This window comes from Dichomitus squalens (assembly GCF_000275845.1).
Source record: "Dichomitus squalens LYAD-421 SS1 unplaced genomic scaffold DICSQscaffold_6, whole genome shotgun sequence".
NCBI lineage: Eukaryota > Fungi > Basidiomycota > Agaricomycetes > Polyporales > Polyporaceae > Dichomitus > Dichomitus squalens.
In genome coordinates this window covers 517078-531846 of record NW_006766888.1, presented here as the reverse complement: position 1 = coordinate 531846, position 14769 = coordinate 517078, and the positions used below count along the sequence as shown (strand labels likewise).

The window sequence follows — 14769 nt, the reverse complement described above, 5'->3', positions numbered from 1 at the left end:
ACACAAGGCAGCACGTCCGGCACATACCACCTTACCTGATGACTTCATGCCCGGATACCTGCGCTTCGAAGAGCAAAAGCTTTCGATCACTTACGGAATGGCGACGCCGCCGAATCTCCGCGTTGCTGAGGCATCACAATTGAATAGCGAGACCTTGCTGTAGAGAGTGTATAGTGTGCCAGAAGACCACCTCTCAATGCTTGGGATCAATGTCCGCATTCACGCCGCCTAGCATGCGATCGTGGAGTAACTGCCAACGGAGAGAGCATATCGTTTAAATGGTCCGAAAACGTGTGTCGTGCGAGGGGACAAGGAAGACATTATGGTACAAGAGGATCATCGGAAGCAAGACGAAACAGCAGTTGTCGGGCTCTTCCGCGAGGCTTCCTCGGCGACCGTTTGTTGTGCCATCGGGCGCCTTTCCGTTCACGGGTTGACTTAGAAGTTGGTTGCTCGTCCGTGACACGCGGCGTCACACATCGTTCTCAACGAACACATTGGCTCGTCTGAATGGTCGTCTCACAGGACCCATATGACCTGCACAAGCCCCTCTTGTGCCTTAAACTCAAGCTAAGTACGGCTGGTCAGGCGATTGAATTGACGACTACTCCACATCTTGAAACTCGCTGCGTTCTCATTTCCGTTCGGACGCGGCGGCTTGCGTACCGGTGGCATCGTGTATTTGGGGCTCCCATCGCTCCTTATGTAACCGCCCAGGTACACAGCTTGTATGTGTTGCGTTCATTGCCTCATCTGCAGGTAACTTTATACCATGGTCTTCGCTGTCGGGCTCGCGCGCCCTGGCCTTGCGTCCTTACTACAAGCTTGAAGGCCATTCTCAGCGTATCGGACCCATTACAAGGTTGTGATGGCGCCTCTACACTTACAATACCTCCTTCAAAATGACGGCATCGCACTCATTGGCATTTGGGAAAGTTCGACATCCTTGACATGATGTCCATTCGGGAGGACTCCAATCGTTCATTACAGATGTTTCTATGATGGTTCGCATCCTCAACGTCCCCACATCTTAGAATGAACATTCGGTCAGCTAAACTTGGGTCGGCGCGCTGTTGTCTGGTCAAATCTTTCCGGAGAAGTGACCGTTGTTGGCCATCGGCTTACGGCCCTGTTCATATCTGCGGAACCGTCACGTCTGTCGATGCTGTCAACAGATGCGTGCGCTCTCACAGCGCTGGGTATGTATTGATGAAGTCCACAGCGTCATCGCAACGTCATGGTCACAAGAACTTGAACGTGGACGGAATACACACGCAGCCCTCAGCGACACATGTCGTGCCAGTCTTCTTCTCACCTGATAGTATTTGCGCTTCCACCGGGTGAGCAGGCTTGACACAACCCGGTCCTCCTCAGCCGTATTAGCTACAATTGCGTAGATCTCCTTTATCCTCACGAGAAGCTTTCTCGGAGTCCGAGGCGATGAAGGAGAAAGCGACGAGAAAGACCACTTGGGCACCCCTTGCACCGTATGTCTGTGGCGCAACCTGTCAATACTCCTATGTACCGTACCTTCTGCGCAAACGAAGGCATCTCCTGCGTCACTTCAGTGGGTCCGACTGACCTGCGCGGCTATTGACCTTCTGAGGCGCTTTCAGACGCGTCTGTTGTTCCGCTCTCTCGACACCTTGTCTCCGTCTATTTATCTGCGTTCTCCGAGTACCGGGGAGAACGCCCGAGAGATATAGTTACAAATTCAAGGCGTGTAAGATTTGGAGCAGCAACCCTAACGGCTCCCTGAACGATGATGCCGTGAGTCACGGCACATGTGCACGTCCATCTGCCCAACGAATGATACCATAAGCACCAGTGCGCGCGCCTGCAAGCGGGTATACGGCGGACGCGCCAGCAGGATGATGCACATTCGTCCGGCTCCGGAATCTATCCATCCTAGATGGTCAACAGACAAATGCTCGGCACTGATTCTCTAGGAACAGGGTACCGCTTGCGTCACGACCTTGACCCTAAAAAACTACCGAGCGAACCATGTCAATTGCAAGCGCGACATGCTGCAGACATGCGATCACCGACCGCTCTGACACGCGTTAGTAGGCCACTTGGCCGAAGTGGTAAGGGAAGGAACGAGGCGCGGAAAGCTCGGCGGGGACCTCCGACGCGTCCTAGTCCAGGCGCCGCACCCACGGTGTGCTCAGGCTCGAGCGCGATCCCCGTCTCCCAGCGCTGCAACCCCAAAATACTCCACGAGCGGAACAGGTTTTCAGCGCGAAAAACCCAGAGCGGCAGCGAATTTGGGAAATTCAAAGTAAGAGTCCGCAATCACCTTTACGCAAGTTGCGGTGACCGTGTGCGGGCGCAGGGTGGAGGCGAGGAGAAGGATCGAGGCCGACGGCCGTTTGATCCCCAGTAGCGCCTCGTGCGTCCAGTCTAGAGGGGCTCACGTCAAAAGACACAAAGTATGGAGACAGCAGACATGGGCCGCTGTTCTCCTGTGACGCTTGAGGATTCATCCGGGGACGAGATTGGGAACGGAATAGGAGGGTAGGTCTGACACGGTCCGTTGGAGCTGTCCCAGCTTGGGGGTCGTACATGCGCACGTAACACAGACATGGGGAGAACATTATGTTAGAGTCAGTCATATCATCCTGTCGGGAACGTGCGGGCTGTTGATGGAACGGGTCTTGAGGAGTGATTATCCGCGCCTCAAGCGAGCTAGAGCCGCCAGTCTCAGCACGTCTATGTCACGTACGCGAGTTCTTGGGTCAGTGTCAGCGTCTCGGTGCGCCACTCTCGAAACGCACTTACGTTGACCTTCGTCAAAAATTGAAGGCGACTTGCGAGGTATATAAGGAGGTCGACATCCAACGAAGACGGCCTCCAGGCTTCAGGTCTACACTGTTCAGCCCTCTCACAACTCGATCTTCCAATTCGCATTCCACTCACCAGCGCAAACATGTTCCCCCGCGTCGCTGCTTTCGCCCTCGTTGCCCTTCCCCTCCTTGCGGCCGCCACCCCCCTCGAGGGCCGCGGAGAGCCTGCTAGTTCCTGCTCCACTGGCCCTGTGCAGTGCTGCAACACTGTCACGACGGTCAGTGCGCCCAACATTTGCGGCTTTGTATTCGACAATTTGCTCACCGTGGTATAATGCACAGGCTAGCGACCCTGCTGCTGCCGGGATCCTTGGCCTGCTCGGTATCGTCCTCCAGGACCTCACCGTCGCCGTCGGCCTCTCCTGCTCCCCTATCTCCGTCATCGGTGTCGGCACCGGCAACGCGTGCTCGGCCAACGCTGTGTGCTGCCAGGACAACAGCCTTGTCAGTACCGTTTCCTGATATTTCGGCACGTCATGACGTACTCACCGTTCTCTCTGTAGGGCGGCCTCATCTCTATTGGCTGTGTCCCCGTCACCCTTTAAGCCAGGTGCCTATGGCCATTTGAGGCGTGTTCGGCAGGTTGGTGGAAGCGAGCACGTCCTTGAGCGTCGTAGTAATATGAGTCGTGTCATGTACGGTTTGCGTCTGAGAAGGTGATCGAATATACCTCCTGTGTCGCACTCGAGACTTCGCCTGAAACCCGCCTTCTACATTGAGCTCGTCCTGTTCTCTTCGAATGCAAATACGTAGGGCAGATTGACGTCTACAGGAACGTGTCCGCAATTCCTGAAGGCCTGGAACCGAAGGAGACAGACCAGGAGGTCACATCGCTCTCCTCCGCGGGCGCGAAGGCACCGCAGATCTTCGCGACTCTAGAGATCTCGACGCAGACGTCTGGATAAGGTATGTACAGCCACGCGATAGATGCCGTGTGTGAGAACCCCTGAATGGATGTAGGCCTGACATCCCGCACAACTTCCGTGTGGGTTCTCACCATCTGAGATGACTGGTGAGACGGGTATTGGTCTCCTGGGAAGCTGTGTCACACCGACCGCAGGGGATGGGAAGATTCAGGGTCGGACGAAGGAGCGGAGAGTATGTCAAACGGAACACAAGGCGGCGAGGTGGCAAGAGTGCGATTTAGAAGACAGGTCAGAAGATAGGGTGCAATTGGACGCGGGGCAAGGGTCAAGGCAAGAAGCCCGAGCGGTGCGCATTGATTATACGTTCCGCAGTAGATTCGGAAATAGACTACTCACGAACTCTAAGCATGCGCGCGTCGAGATGCAGCTACCTGAGCAGGGATTATGAGCCGCTAAGGAGACTCGGTACGATTGATACCCCAACCTACGTGGTGTGACCCTTTGGGGGGAATACGCATGGGGTGAGAGGGGAGATTGGCATGAAACGACGTGCCAATGTTCTGACTCGTCGGACTATCAGAAAGAGTGTAGTGAGGCATTGCCATGAACAGTCGAAGGACGATATTGGGATGGTCGAACACGGTGTTTAAACTGCTTCGGGCGCTACCGGATTATGGCAGTAGATGCTGAAGATTGTCGCCCCCCTGCGTGGCCCGCTGTCCGGGCGCCTAGATTGCCCGAAGTGGATAGAGCGCCGTCATGCGCACGCGCTCAATTCCCAATTTGGCACCCCAGCGGCGGGGCGTCTCAGTTCCAATGCGGTCGATGCTCTCTCGTCATTTTCCGTACCCCATCTTGCGCAATATCGGTGGTATCTATTGATTGCAAGACAGATGGGCTCCAAAAGATGTGATCATAGTTCACTCTTGCCAACAAGTCTCGAAGTTGAAACGGGTGAAGAAATGTGGGGAGGTGCGAGTAATGGCTCTACTGTCCTTGCATGAGGGCTATTGATGACCATGATGAACGGCGCCTACGCGCGTCTGCTCCTCGACATATGTTCGAGTGTGACGGTGAGCCGCTCCAGATCTCCGTCATCCAAACTTAGTTTTGAATCTGACGTCTTCTCGATTGCAGTATGTGATAGCAACGTCCCCTGTCGTACCGTTCTCAACATACGATCGAGGATAGGATATCACTACAACCACTTCACCATACTCATGTTGGCTTTGTGACATGTTCTTGAAGCTGAGCAGATATAAGCCCTACGTCAACTTTCGGTTTGGCTTGCGCTCCCTCTTCATTGTTTCCCTAACATCTCCTCCCTCTCGCGAATCTCCTCATGTACTCCACACCCGCTCTTCTCGCTCTTGTGGCGTCCTTTGGGCCCTTGATTTGGGCCCGCTCTATTCCTTCGCATTCCCGCTACCGCGGCTACTCCGCGGAACATTCTGTAGCCAGTGTCTCCTACCTGCGTAACCATCCCCGCCAAAGCTCTCAAGATACGTGCGTCTATATCAACAGCACTACGCTATCCTCCCTAGCTGTCCCCGGATCTCTATCCGACACTCTGGCTACCTTGAATTCATGCATGTGTGTCAACAGCCTGCCGTCGCTTCTACAGTCCAATCTCGAAGCGTCGTATCTTCTCGGCACCACGAGCCTCTCGATAATGGAGCAAGCACTTGGAACATACGTGTGTCTACCTTGCTTCGACTTGTGGTATGGCTGTAGCTGACCGCTTGAACTGCAGATCACCGATTCTCCTTACTCCCAGACATGTATATACCCCGCAAACTCCCAGCCGATGTGTTCGGCTGATAATGTCTGTGGGTTCTCGTGTACCCCGCCGTACATCGTTACCGGCGACCAGTGCGTCTTGCAGGAAATGGAAAGAAGGACGCACGAGTCGGCTCCGTTGATTGCCTACCGCAAGAAGACTTGGCGGCTAGTGAAGCGGGCGGAAGCCCCTGAGGTTATGATCGCACAATCTACGTGTGCATCTCACGAATCGGTGCGTTGATCCATGCTCGAGATCACCGGACAATATCCTCACGTGGACTAGGTTTGTGATAACGTCGACGGCCCCGTGGATGGCTTCCAGTGCATCGACGTCAAGACCAGTCCGGATAGTTGTAAGTATGGTACATCGTCACAATCTCCGTTTTTCTTATCGAATGCATCGCGTAGGCGGCGGTTGCACGGTCCAGAGCCCTCTCGGCGATCGTTCCGGAAGTGGCCCTGCTGGTGTCAATTGTACGGCGATCTCGCACGCTGATGCCGTTTCCTGCGCCTCTGGAAAGTGTGCGATCCACACTTGCTTAGCTGGCTGGTCCGTCAACGACGAAGGTACGGGATGTATCGAAGACCAGAACACTGCCAACGCTTCAACGCTTAGCCGTGATCAGTCGACACTGTCGATGCCGTCGCGCCGTGGCCTGCCATACCAGCCTCAGCAAAACGATAGTCGTACCGCGCCCGTGAAACCCCACTGGGTTCGGCGTGTCCTCAACATTCGCTCAATGCAGAAGCGCGAAGATCAGCATGTACAAGTGTCCAACTTCGATCTCGAGAGCGACCACACAGACGGCGTTACTCGTGTCGGCTCCAAGCACATCAACGCAGACTGGACGCGGATCCCTGACTATCGCAGATACCTCATCGTCTGAGACATCTTGTTCTATACCGTCGCCATTGTTTTGATTCTGCACGTACTATCGTATCGCTATCACCAACCGCAATACAGGAAACCCACATGACCCCCAATAGTCACTTATGTGTGAATGACCTCAGACGCTAGCGACACCACCATTGAAGACCACCAATCTGCCAAGGCTAAAGAGGCACACGACACATCCGCGGGTCGTTGTCCCCTAGCTCGATTAACTCACCACCGGTGAGGCAATACACGATGGAGTTCAAATGCCAATGGCGTAATATTAGGTTCGCATTACTGTAGCCTAAATCCCTATTCCAAGACGATCCAATCCCGGCAAAATCCAACCCCAAACCTAAAGTTCGATCGGGACACAGCCGATGGAGATCAGACCACCCTGCAGAATCTGGTAAGCAAGGACGTGGGCAATTAACAATGGCACTACACTTACGACATTGTTGTTTTGGCAGCAGACGGGCTGCTGAGAGCACGCGCTCCCACTGCCAAGACCAACAACTTGGAGGGGCGAGCACTGAAGCCCGACGGAACCAGTGATACCCTGGAGCGTCACGCCTAAGAGCCCCAGGAGGAGCGAAACAGCGTTGTTGTCGGACTGCGAACAATAACTGTCAGCATCGGCGCGAGTAAAGACTAGACTGCATCACTCACGCTCTCAAGAGAGTTGCAGCACTGGACAGATCCAGTGTTGCAGTTGCCGCGGCGGACAGGGGAAGCGGCCGCAAAGATAGGGAGGGCAAGGAGGGAGAAAGCGGCGGCACGGGCGAACATAGTGAGCGTGGGTGGTTGGGTAAAGAGTGACTGTGGGTAGGTGTTTGCTTGAGAGCTGGGATACGAGAGAAATGCGACTGGAAGGACGCGATGAAGACTGGGATGCCTCATCCCCCAGATATTTATACAGCTCTGCGCACGCGGAAGGGAGCCCGTGCGTTCGCGTCTGGCTGCACTAGCGACGCGTCTCGATACCGCCTGAGTGACCCTTTCCCCGCTTCTGCTTCCACAGGTCACAGTGACGGATGTTCGATTGACCAAGGTTTTGCGTTGAAACGCTTGTTCCACGAACTGAATGGGCACGCCGTCGCGTAATGACTGCGCGTATAGGCGCTTGTGGGGATTAGACGGGAGGCGGCGCCTCGGCCCTTGATTTGATTTCTTGCGATCCTCGTGGCCCCGTCGGCATGCATCCCGCATGGGCTCCGCGACGATTTCATTGATATTGCCGGTCTGGCTGAGTGTGTCACCACACTACCGACGTCCACGACCTCCGTGGGCGCGCTCGCCTGCCGCCTCCTTGCGAGTTTGGAGCGGCCTTTGGGTGGCACTTCCATCTGAAGTCGATGAGCTGGCGAAGGAGACATCTGGATCAAGTGGTCGACAACAATGCCGGCAGGTTCGGCATAACGACGGCGCACTCGTAAGAATAACCCTGTTCTTGATGAAGTCGGGATACTGCACGACGGAACATTGCACTCACGCCCATAATTTTGCCTTCAGGGTTCGGTATAGCCTTCCGATCGGAAAAGGCGGCCTCTCCGTGTTGTTAGGATCTCTGCGGCTAAGTGCCATAATGCGGACGACGAACTTCGCGAGCTGAGTAATTGCTGTCGGGTAGGTATGTGGTCTAGACGTTCTACATACATACCAAACACCGCCCGCCACCGATGACATGGAAGACTTGTCGTCCGGTTCTATGAAACGTCCGAGGATGCGGAAGGTGGCCGTATCACAATCGCTGCCTACACCCTCTCTATGTCCTCGCGGCCAAGACCTTGAAGCCAGTAATCGATGACATGGGCCTGATCGACTGTCATGCCTCACGTTCGACGTGCATGTTCTTTACCTCTATGAACGGAGAGGATACACCGATGTGAGTCAGCTCGTCCTCCCGAGCGCTCTGCTGTGAGTGCTTACTGTTTCGGGTTTTCCAGCTCCCTGCACTCATCGCCCGGCAGGGCTTCGGGACGTACCAGGTCTCAAGCGACCGAGCCTTGTGTAGCAATACCGATTACATGCTGGACGCCTTACGAGCGTGTATCGTGCGCGCCGGAAGCCCGGTTCGACTTCTCTAGCGCGATCTGTCAGTCTCGCGAGTTCTTTCTCTGTCGGTCGCAGGATACTGTGCGTCCCGTGCTCTTCTGTGCGATATCCCCTCAATCTCCCATTACTCAAGCGCGTATACAAGCAAGATCGAACTCAAAACCTGATATACGTCCGAAACAGATATACGAAGGCGTCTCGAGAGAAGTCCACGACCGCCGAATACACCACATAGTCTCCATCACGACGAACCTCCGTTCATCTATTTCCGACGGGGTCAGAAAATCGAAGACGTTCGTTGCAGTCCTCGGACTTAGAGCTCGATGGGCAGGCAGCCAATGGAGATCAAGCCCCCCTGAGTTGGTGTGCACGATATCAGCATCCGAGCGTCTCATGGCAATGCGTCAAGAGATCCCGCGAAGACTTACGACGTTGTTGTTAGTGCAGCAGACGGCGTTGGCCGAGCACGCATTGCCAGAGCCCACACCGACTACGGTGATGGGCGAGCAGCCGAGCCCGATAAGCCCAGTAATGTCCCCAAGGACGATACCGAGCAAGCCCAGGATGATGTTGGACGACGCGGAGTCGGACTGAATCGTGCCGAAATTTCAGAGTGAGTGGGGCGTTAATACAGGGCGGATAGACCTCTGGCTTACCGACTGGACACTGCTGCAGCACTGGATGGAGCCTGTGCTACAGCTTGAAGCGTCGTTGCGCACCTCAACGGGGGTGGCGACCGCAAGGAGCGGGAGAGCAAGAGCGGCGTAGGCGAAGGCGCGAGCGAACATCTTGGATGCTGGTGGGCTGGTGAGTACTCGAGAGAGTGCTGATGTTCGGTGGGGCTGAACTGCGTTGTTCGGCTAAGGTATGCTGAATCGTTGTACGTGCCTTTTATACGAACCGTCCTCTGTGGTCGTTGGCTCGTATCTACCTCCTGCGACCGACATCGCGGCGTGCCATTTAGGCGGGTCCAGTACAGTGCTGTCATTGGACGACAAGTTGAATGATACAACTTCCATGTCCATGCGCCCTGAGGACGGTGTAACGTCAACGTGGGTGCAATTCGAGTATTCCGTGAGAGGAGTCTTTGGCCGCAGGGACATCGTTCCGGACGAAGTTGCCCACACCGTTCCGGGACCTGTACAAAGGATTTCCGTTTCGGCGCAGAGACGGAGGACTGGACTCACAACTTCGTTTATAGGCGTCAGGGCTAGAACTCTCGCTCTTCTCTCTTCTATAGCCGATGTATTGCGCTCCTGTTCGAGCCCCTCACAGTTCTGCGATTTAGCGCCTCAAGGGGATGATTGCTACCAGGAGATCGCGCGGGCTCTGCCGCCGTGCCCAGACAGGGTAGTCTGGACGCTCATCCGGGCTTCATGTCTCGGCGCGGAAGGAGCTAGACGCGAGCAATCACGTTATGCCTTTGTCTTGCCAAAATTTCCGGGGTAGGATATGAGCATGCCGGACGCTCAAACTCCGTCAAAGACGCTTGGCAATGATCAAAGTGTGTCGTCTCCTCCGTGTGCTGTCCGTACTGCATTCACCTGACCCGATTTTTAAGTACTCGAATGTCCACGACTCTCGTGCCGCAGTCATGAACGTTGTTGTTTCCTCGCGGCAACTAGCGGTGCCGACTGCCTGAACGTTGATTTCAATACGGGCCGTGTATGAGACGGAGAAAGTACGACCTTCGCAGTGGCCCGTGTCGGCGATATGAATTGATGGAATCCACTTCCCTGCAGGTCGCGACGTGAATGAACTGCCACGCCCATCTTGTGTTGTTTCGTTGCGGCGAGTCAGAGGCTTGGTAGGTCCTCCCTGATTGGCCGGGGGAAGAACGTCGGTGTTGAACTGAATATCTTAACGCCGCGGACAAGGCGCTCCACAAGCGCCTGGGATTTTCCCCCGAGCACTTTGTTGAGATCGTAGCTGGCTGTCATCCGTCCTCGTGTCTGTTTTCCGTATACTCGCGGACGATTCCGGACCCGCGTTGAGGTCACCATGAGGCGCGAGGAGTCGAACCTAGGTGAGCCGTCCAATCCGTATGTTGCAGTGGAGAGAGTTTATAGGTAGTTTGGCAGACCTGGTGCGCTTCTCTTGAATATCGCCTATGCGGTTATATCAACGCCAGGCACACCCGTTACATACCGGGCTGTTATTGGCTACCGAGCCCTGGGGACGGGAGAGTATTTTGATTCTGAATTGCTCCCGGTAAGCTCTTTACCTCCGCAACAACGGCGAACAGACCCTTCTGACAGCAGCACACACGAAACGCCGGTCACAGGAGCGCTCTTGCCGTTCATCTCACGATATTCCAGCGGCGAGATCGCATCCACTGCTGCTGTCCTGGAGGAGATACGGAGAGGAACTTCGTCCGTTGTTGATGGAGATACTTCATCGGTACGACGGGGTTGCACCATTGTGACGTTCACAGTAAGTGTTCAGTGCGCTAACGGAGTAGGTCCCGAACAGTACAAGATCCAGTTCGCCAAGATAACAGCAAGATCTCAATGATCGAGGGCGCATCAGCTCCTCGGATTTTTGACTCGGCACTCAATCAACAACGTGTCTTCGCGGTTGAGTAGAGGACGAATGCCGAGGGTAGTATTCAACACTAGGGCGTGATCTTCGTCGGAATGTAGCCCGTCCGAACGCCCTCAGACCATGCCCGGGGCGTTGGAAGTTGCGTTCACAGATGACAGTTCAGGTAACTGGCTTGTGCAGGGATCCCGTGAGCTTTTGCCGTTCGCAATCTCGCCTACCCCTCAAATTTTCTATGGCTACCCTATGGCCCGGGCTCGTGGCGGCGGGCCGTGTGTCAAGTCCGCTTGTCAGCAATGCTCTGCGCGGAACCGACTTATTCTTCAATCTGTCAAAAGGACTGACGGGAATGTCAAATCATGGCCCAGCAAATGTCGGGGCGCGCAGCTTGGACTCGGTTGTTCGAGCGTGCCGCGCAGCTTGTCAGGATCGTCCATTCAACGGCCAGATCGGCGCGTCATCCCTGTCGGGCTTCCCTTGCCCGTGCGTTCCCGCTCGATGATTAATAGTTGAGTATGATGCCAATGTGATACCTAGGCACCTCGAGACTGGGAGACGAGGATGCTGGCGTCGACTTCGCGCATGTATAAAGGTCTTAACAGCGACATCGCAGCTCTTCAGTTCGGACATATCCTCAGAACTAGATCAGCAGCCTCACCAGCAGCATATCCAGCACCTTTAACATGTTCTCTCGTGCCGTCGTCGTTCTCTACTTCCTACTCTCTTTGTCCATCCTTGCTGCCGCCAAGCCTTGGAACACCACCCCTCCCCCGGTTACGACGACTGCGACCGCGACCGTCACCGTCACAGTGTCTGCTCCCGCTCCTACTGGCGGCGACACCTGCAGCACCGGACCCATCCAATGCTGCAACTCCGTCGGTTCGGTGAGCAGTCCATGTCCATCTGCGCCAGCCATAGCACTGACTTGGGTTCCATCGCGACAGGCTAGCGACCCCGCATTCAGTGGTATCCTCGGCCTGCTTGGCATCGTCCTCGAGGGCGTCGAGGCCCTCGTTGGACTCGGATGCTCCCCTATCAGCGTCGTCGGCGTTGGCTCGGGCAATGCTTGCTCTGCCACCACGGTTTGCTGCCAGAACAACAGCGTCGTGAGTAGCTGCAGTCCCTTTTCTGGGAGATGCGAGTAATCTGACAGATCGTTTTCTGTTTGACAGGGTGGCTTGATCTCCATTGGCTGCATCCCCATCATTCTCTAGGTATAGCAGTGTCGTAACTCGGACTTCCACCGTGGTCGCTGTCATTTGGACGTTCAATCTGGTTCTTCGCACGAAAAATGTGTTAGTCGCATGTGGGTCGAGATAATATTGGTGTTCCACATGTAGCTCTGTCGGAATGAGATGTCCGCTTTTCCCACGCAAGTTGTATGCCGTCCTGGGAATTCAGTTACATACTGTCTTCAAATCGAACGGAGAGCCGGTTGGAATGGCAGAATTTAAGTCGACATGCCGGATATGAAAGAAGCATGAGGTCTCGTACGTGCTTGTTATCCTATCTATGTCTGTGGAACTGCCTAGTACTGTGAAACGTTTGAGGACAGACATCGGGTCGTCGCCGCCCCGCGTGCGGGTTCTGGATTTAGCACGAGTTGACGAGCTGACATTGAAAAGTGGACACGCCTAGCCCCACAACGTCCGAGAGTTAGGATCGATCCAACTTGTTCGGGATTGTATAGGAATGCAATCGCGCGAACCACGGTTTTTGAACAAGATCATGACCATGTTGCATTCCCTGTTGGGGTATGCTCCCGGGGCCCTTGGACAGAGGATCTGGGCACACTGGTATCCTTGTATGCTCCGTGCCTTACAGGCGTCAGCCGTCCTCGGACGCCGAGGTATGGCGTAAGAGGGCTCTCGCCTTCCTTCGGATCGGCACGATGAGGAGTACGCCTGAGTCGACGTCTCACATTCCCACTCAGGACGGTGTTCCTGCACAAGGAAGTGGAGTGGTGCGGAAGCGCGAACGTACCCGAGTACGCAGTGTGATGCAACAAATTCAATCACCGTCTCAATGCTTAATACATCCACAGCGAGTGATACATGTGATTCTGGAGAAATGTGTTCAGCATGCACGACCGGCCGCGGGCGTGACTAGCAGGAAGAACGAGACACTCACCAATGCCCAGCGCTTAGAGCTCGAGCCGAGCCGAGCCGTTCTCGTAACCCTCCCATTTGGCCAGGCCGTCGTCAACATCGAGCATCCTGGTCCCATAAAACATGTGTGCCGTCGGCTTTACCCTCTCCCAATCGATTATGTTCCCGGCATCATCTCGGGCGAGGTGCGCGCCCCACACGCTGCAGCTTCCCGTCTTCGCGTTCGCAGACATCACACACGCGCCGCATGTCTTGCACCGCCAGCGGGTCTTGTGCGGCTTGCTCGCGACGGCGTATGCGTCTAGGCGGTCTTCGTGTGGCGCACCGTGAGTCCATGAAAAAGCGCTCGATGGGAAGTGTACGGTGTGGATGAAAGGACTGCCTGTGGGGGGTAGGTGGTCAGCCGCGCGGTCTTCCGTTCAAGAAGATCATTGAAAAGGGGAAGACGCCGCTACAAGCAGACTCGGAAGGCAGAGAAGCTCACCCGTCAGACGTTGACAGAGCGTGCAGTGGCAGAACGCACGGAGGGTAGGATCCCCCGTCACCTCGTACGAAACCGCGCCGCAAAAGCACGCTCCTTTCATGATGCCTGAATATGAATTCTGGCATGTGATCAGTTGAGCGCGGGTGAATTGATTGTCCCCGTTCAACTTACACTCGACATTTGCTGGTCGTTTACTGGTGGTTCGCCGATAGCAATATGCAGATTCTGTGTCTACGCGGGCACACGCAGCTGAGAGGTCGGAGCAGGAGGGATGAGAAATTCGATCTTCAACGGCTCTCCGCGAGTCCGTCCGGTTCTGAACCTAGTACAACGCGGTCATGTGACCCCAATACCGAACGCGACGCGCCGTGTCCATCTCGCTTCGCCTCTTTCGCACGATGTCCCCACCTCCCATCTCAAATTTTGTCGTGCTGACGAGGAGCTCGTTGGTGGGTCGGCTATCCTACCTCTCAGTTTGAAACCAGTTGTCTGAGTGCAAGCTTCGAAGGCATTCACGGTAATAGGCCATCGTTTCTGGAGTCGCACCAGTACTGCGTTACACTCACAGTGGACAAGGACATGACGACTCCAATGATAATAAGATGTACATAAGGTGGGAAGACCCAGCAAGACCATGCGGATGTCGAGATGCGCCCGTTGCCTCAAGGGTCGCGAGAGTGCTCTCCGTCGGACGTAACGATGAAATGAATGCACACACCCCGGTAGTCTCGTGACCAGACGTTCGGAGCTCCAAGCGGGAACGAAAAATCGGAGGTTCCCGAGCACCTTAACGTCTGGTGGCTTTACCCCCGTGACTCCCCGCTCGGTGACCTATGTGACCTCCCTGCCCTCTCTCCGGGAGTCCGAGCTGTCCTTGCCTGCGCGCCTGCATGCTTATCTCCCGCCATCTTTGAGCTGCGCTGAGCCTACTCTGCACTATCTATGATATCTGCAAGCAGTCAATCCCCCTGTAATCCTCTGTCTCTGTTATAGGCAATACACTGTGACTTCTCTTTGTGTGCGCAACCCGATAACATAATGCGTCTGAATTCAGGAGTGCGATGCACCTATCGCTGTGTCCACCGATGCCGGTCACCTTGGGCTTGTACCCCTTCGAGGTTTCCTTCTCTTCTATGGGAGTATCATCGCTCAGATCCACACTCTGTCCAGCACCAGAGTAATATCACCAGCGGTGGTCGAACTCCTGTCAATT

The 14769-nt window shown here is 55.2% G+C and overlaps 6 protein-coding genes across 6 annotated transcripts; 3 read left to right on the top strand and 3 right to left on the bottom strand.

Annotated features, from left to right (window-relative positions):
- Positions 1–2929: 2929 nt before the first annotated feature.
- Positions 2930–3391, top strand: DICSQDRAFT_55052 (fungal hydrophobin; the record flags this gene model as incomplete). Its single annotated transcript, XM_007363364.1, has 3 exons — positions 2930–3064; positions 3129–3290; positions 3350–3391. The coding sequence occupies 3 exons, from the start codon at positions 2930–2932 to the stop codon at positions 3389–3391; spliced, it is 339 nt and encodes a 112-aa protein (XP_007363426.1).
- A 1663-nt stretch (positions 3392–5054) lies between these two features.
- Positions 5055–6381, top strand: DICSQDRAFT_54792 (uncharacterized protein; the record flags this gene model as incomplete). The annotated part of the gene is made up of 4 exons (XM_007363363.1): positions 5055–5408; positions 5466–5726; positions 5778–5847; positions 5903–6381. The coding sequence occupies 4 exons, from the start codon at positions 5055–5057 to the stop codon at positions 6379–6381; spliced, it is 1164 nt and encodes a 387-aa protein (XP_007363425.1).
- A 205-nt stretch (positions 6382–6586) lies between these two features.
- On the bottom strand, positions 6587–7251 carry DICSQDRAFT_101659 (hydrophobin). Its single transcript, XM_007363362.1, has 3 exons — positions 7038–7251; positions 6820–6981; positions 6587–6765 (listed from the first exon to the last, which is right to left on the bottom strand). Exons 1-3 carry the CDS (start codon positions 7155–7157, stop codon positions 6724–6726), a joined length of 324 nt encoding a protein of 107 aa, XP_007363424.1. The 5' UTR covers positions 7158–7251; the 3' UTR covers positions 6587–6723.
- Positions 7252–8736: 1485 nt separating this feature from the next.
- On the bottom strand, positions 8737–9211 carry DICSQDRAFT_167756 (fungal hydrophobin; the record flags this gene model as incomplete). The annotated part of the gene is made up of 3 exons (XM_007363361.1): positions 8737–8778; positions 8852–9013; positions 9080–9211. 3 exons carry the CDS (start codon positions 9209–9211, stop codon positions 8737–8739), a joined length of 336 nt encoding a protein of 111 aa, XP_007363423.1.
- Positions 9212–11647: 2436 nt separating this feature from the next.
- Positions 11648–12178, top strand: DICSQDRAFT_54693 (fungal hydrophobin; the record flags this gene model as incomplete). The annotated part of the gene is made up of 3 exons (XM_007363360.1): positions 11648–11848; positions 11909–12070; positions 12137–12178. 3 exons carry the CDS (start codon positions 11648–11650, stop codon positions 12176–12178), a joined length of 405 nt encoding a protein of 134 aa, XP_007363422.1.
- A 929-nt stretch (positions 12179–13107) lies between these two features.
- DICSQDRAFT_54899 (uncharacterized protein) lies at positions 13108–13656 on the bottom strand (the record flags this gene model as incomplete). The annotated part of the gene is made up of 2 exons (XM_007363359.1): positions 13108–13454; positions 13557–13656. The coding sequence occupies 2 exons, from the start codon at positions 13654–13656 to the stop codon at positions 13108–13110; spliced, it is 447 nt and encodes a 148-aa protein (XP_007363421.1).
- Positions 13657–14769: the final 1113 nt, after the last annotated feature.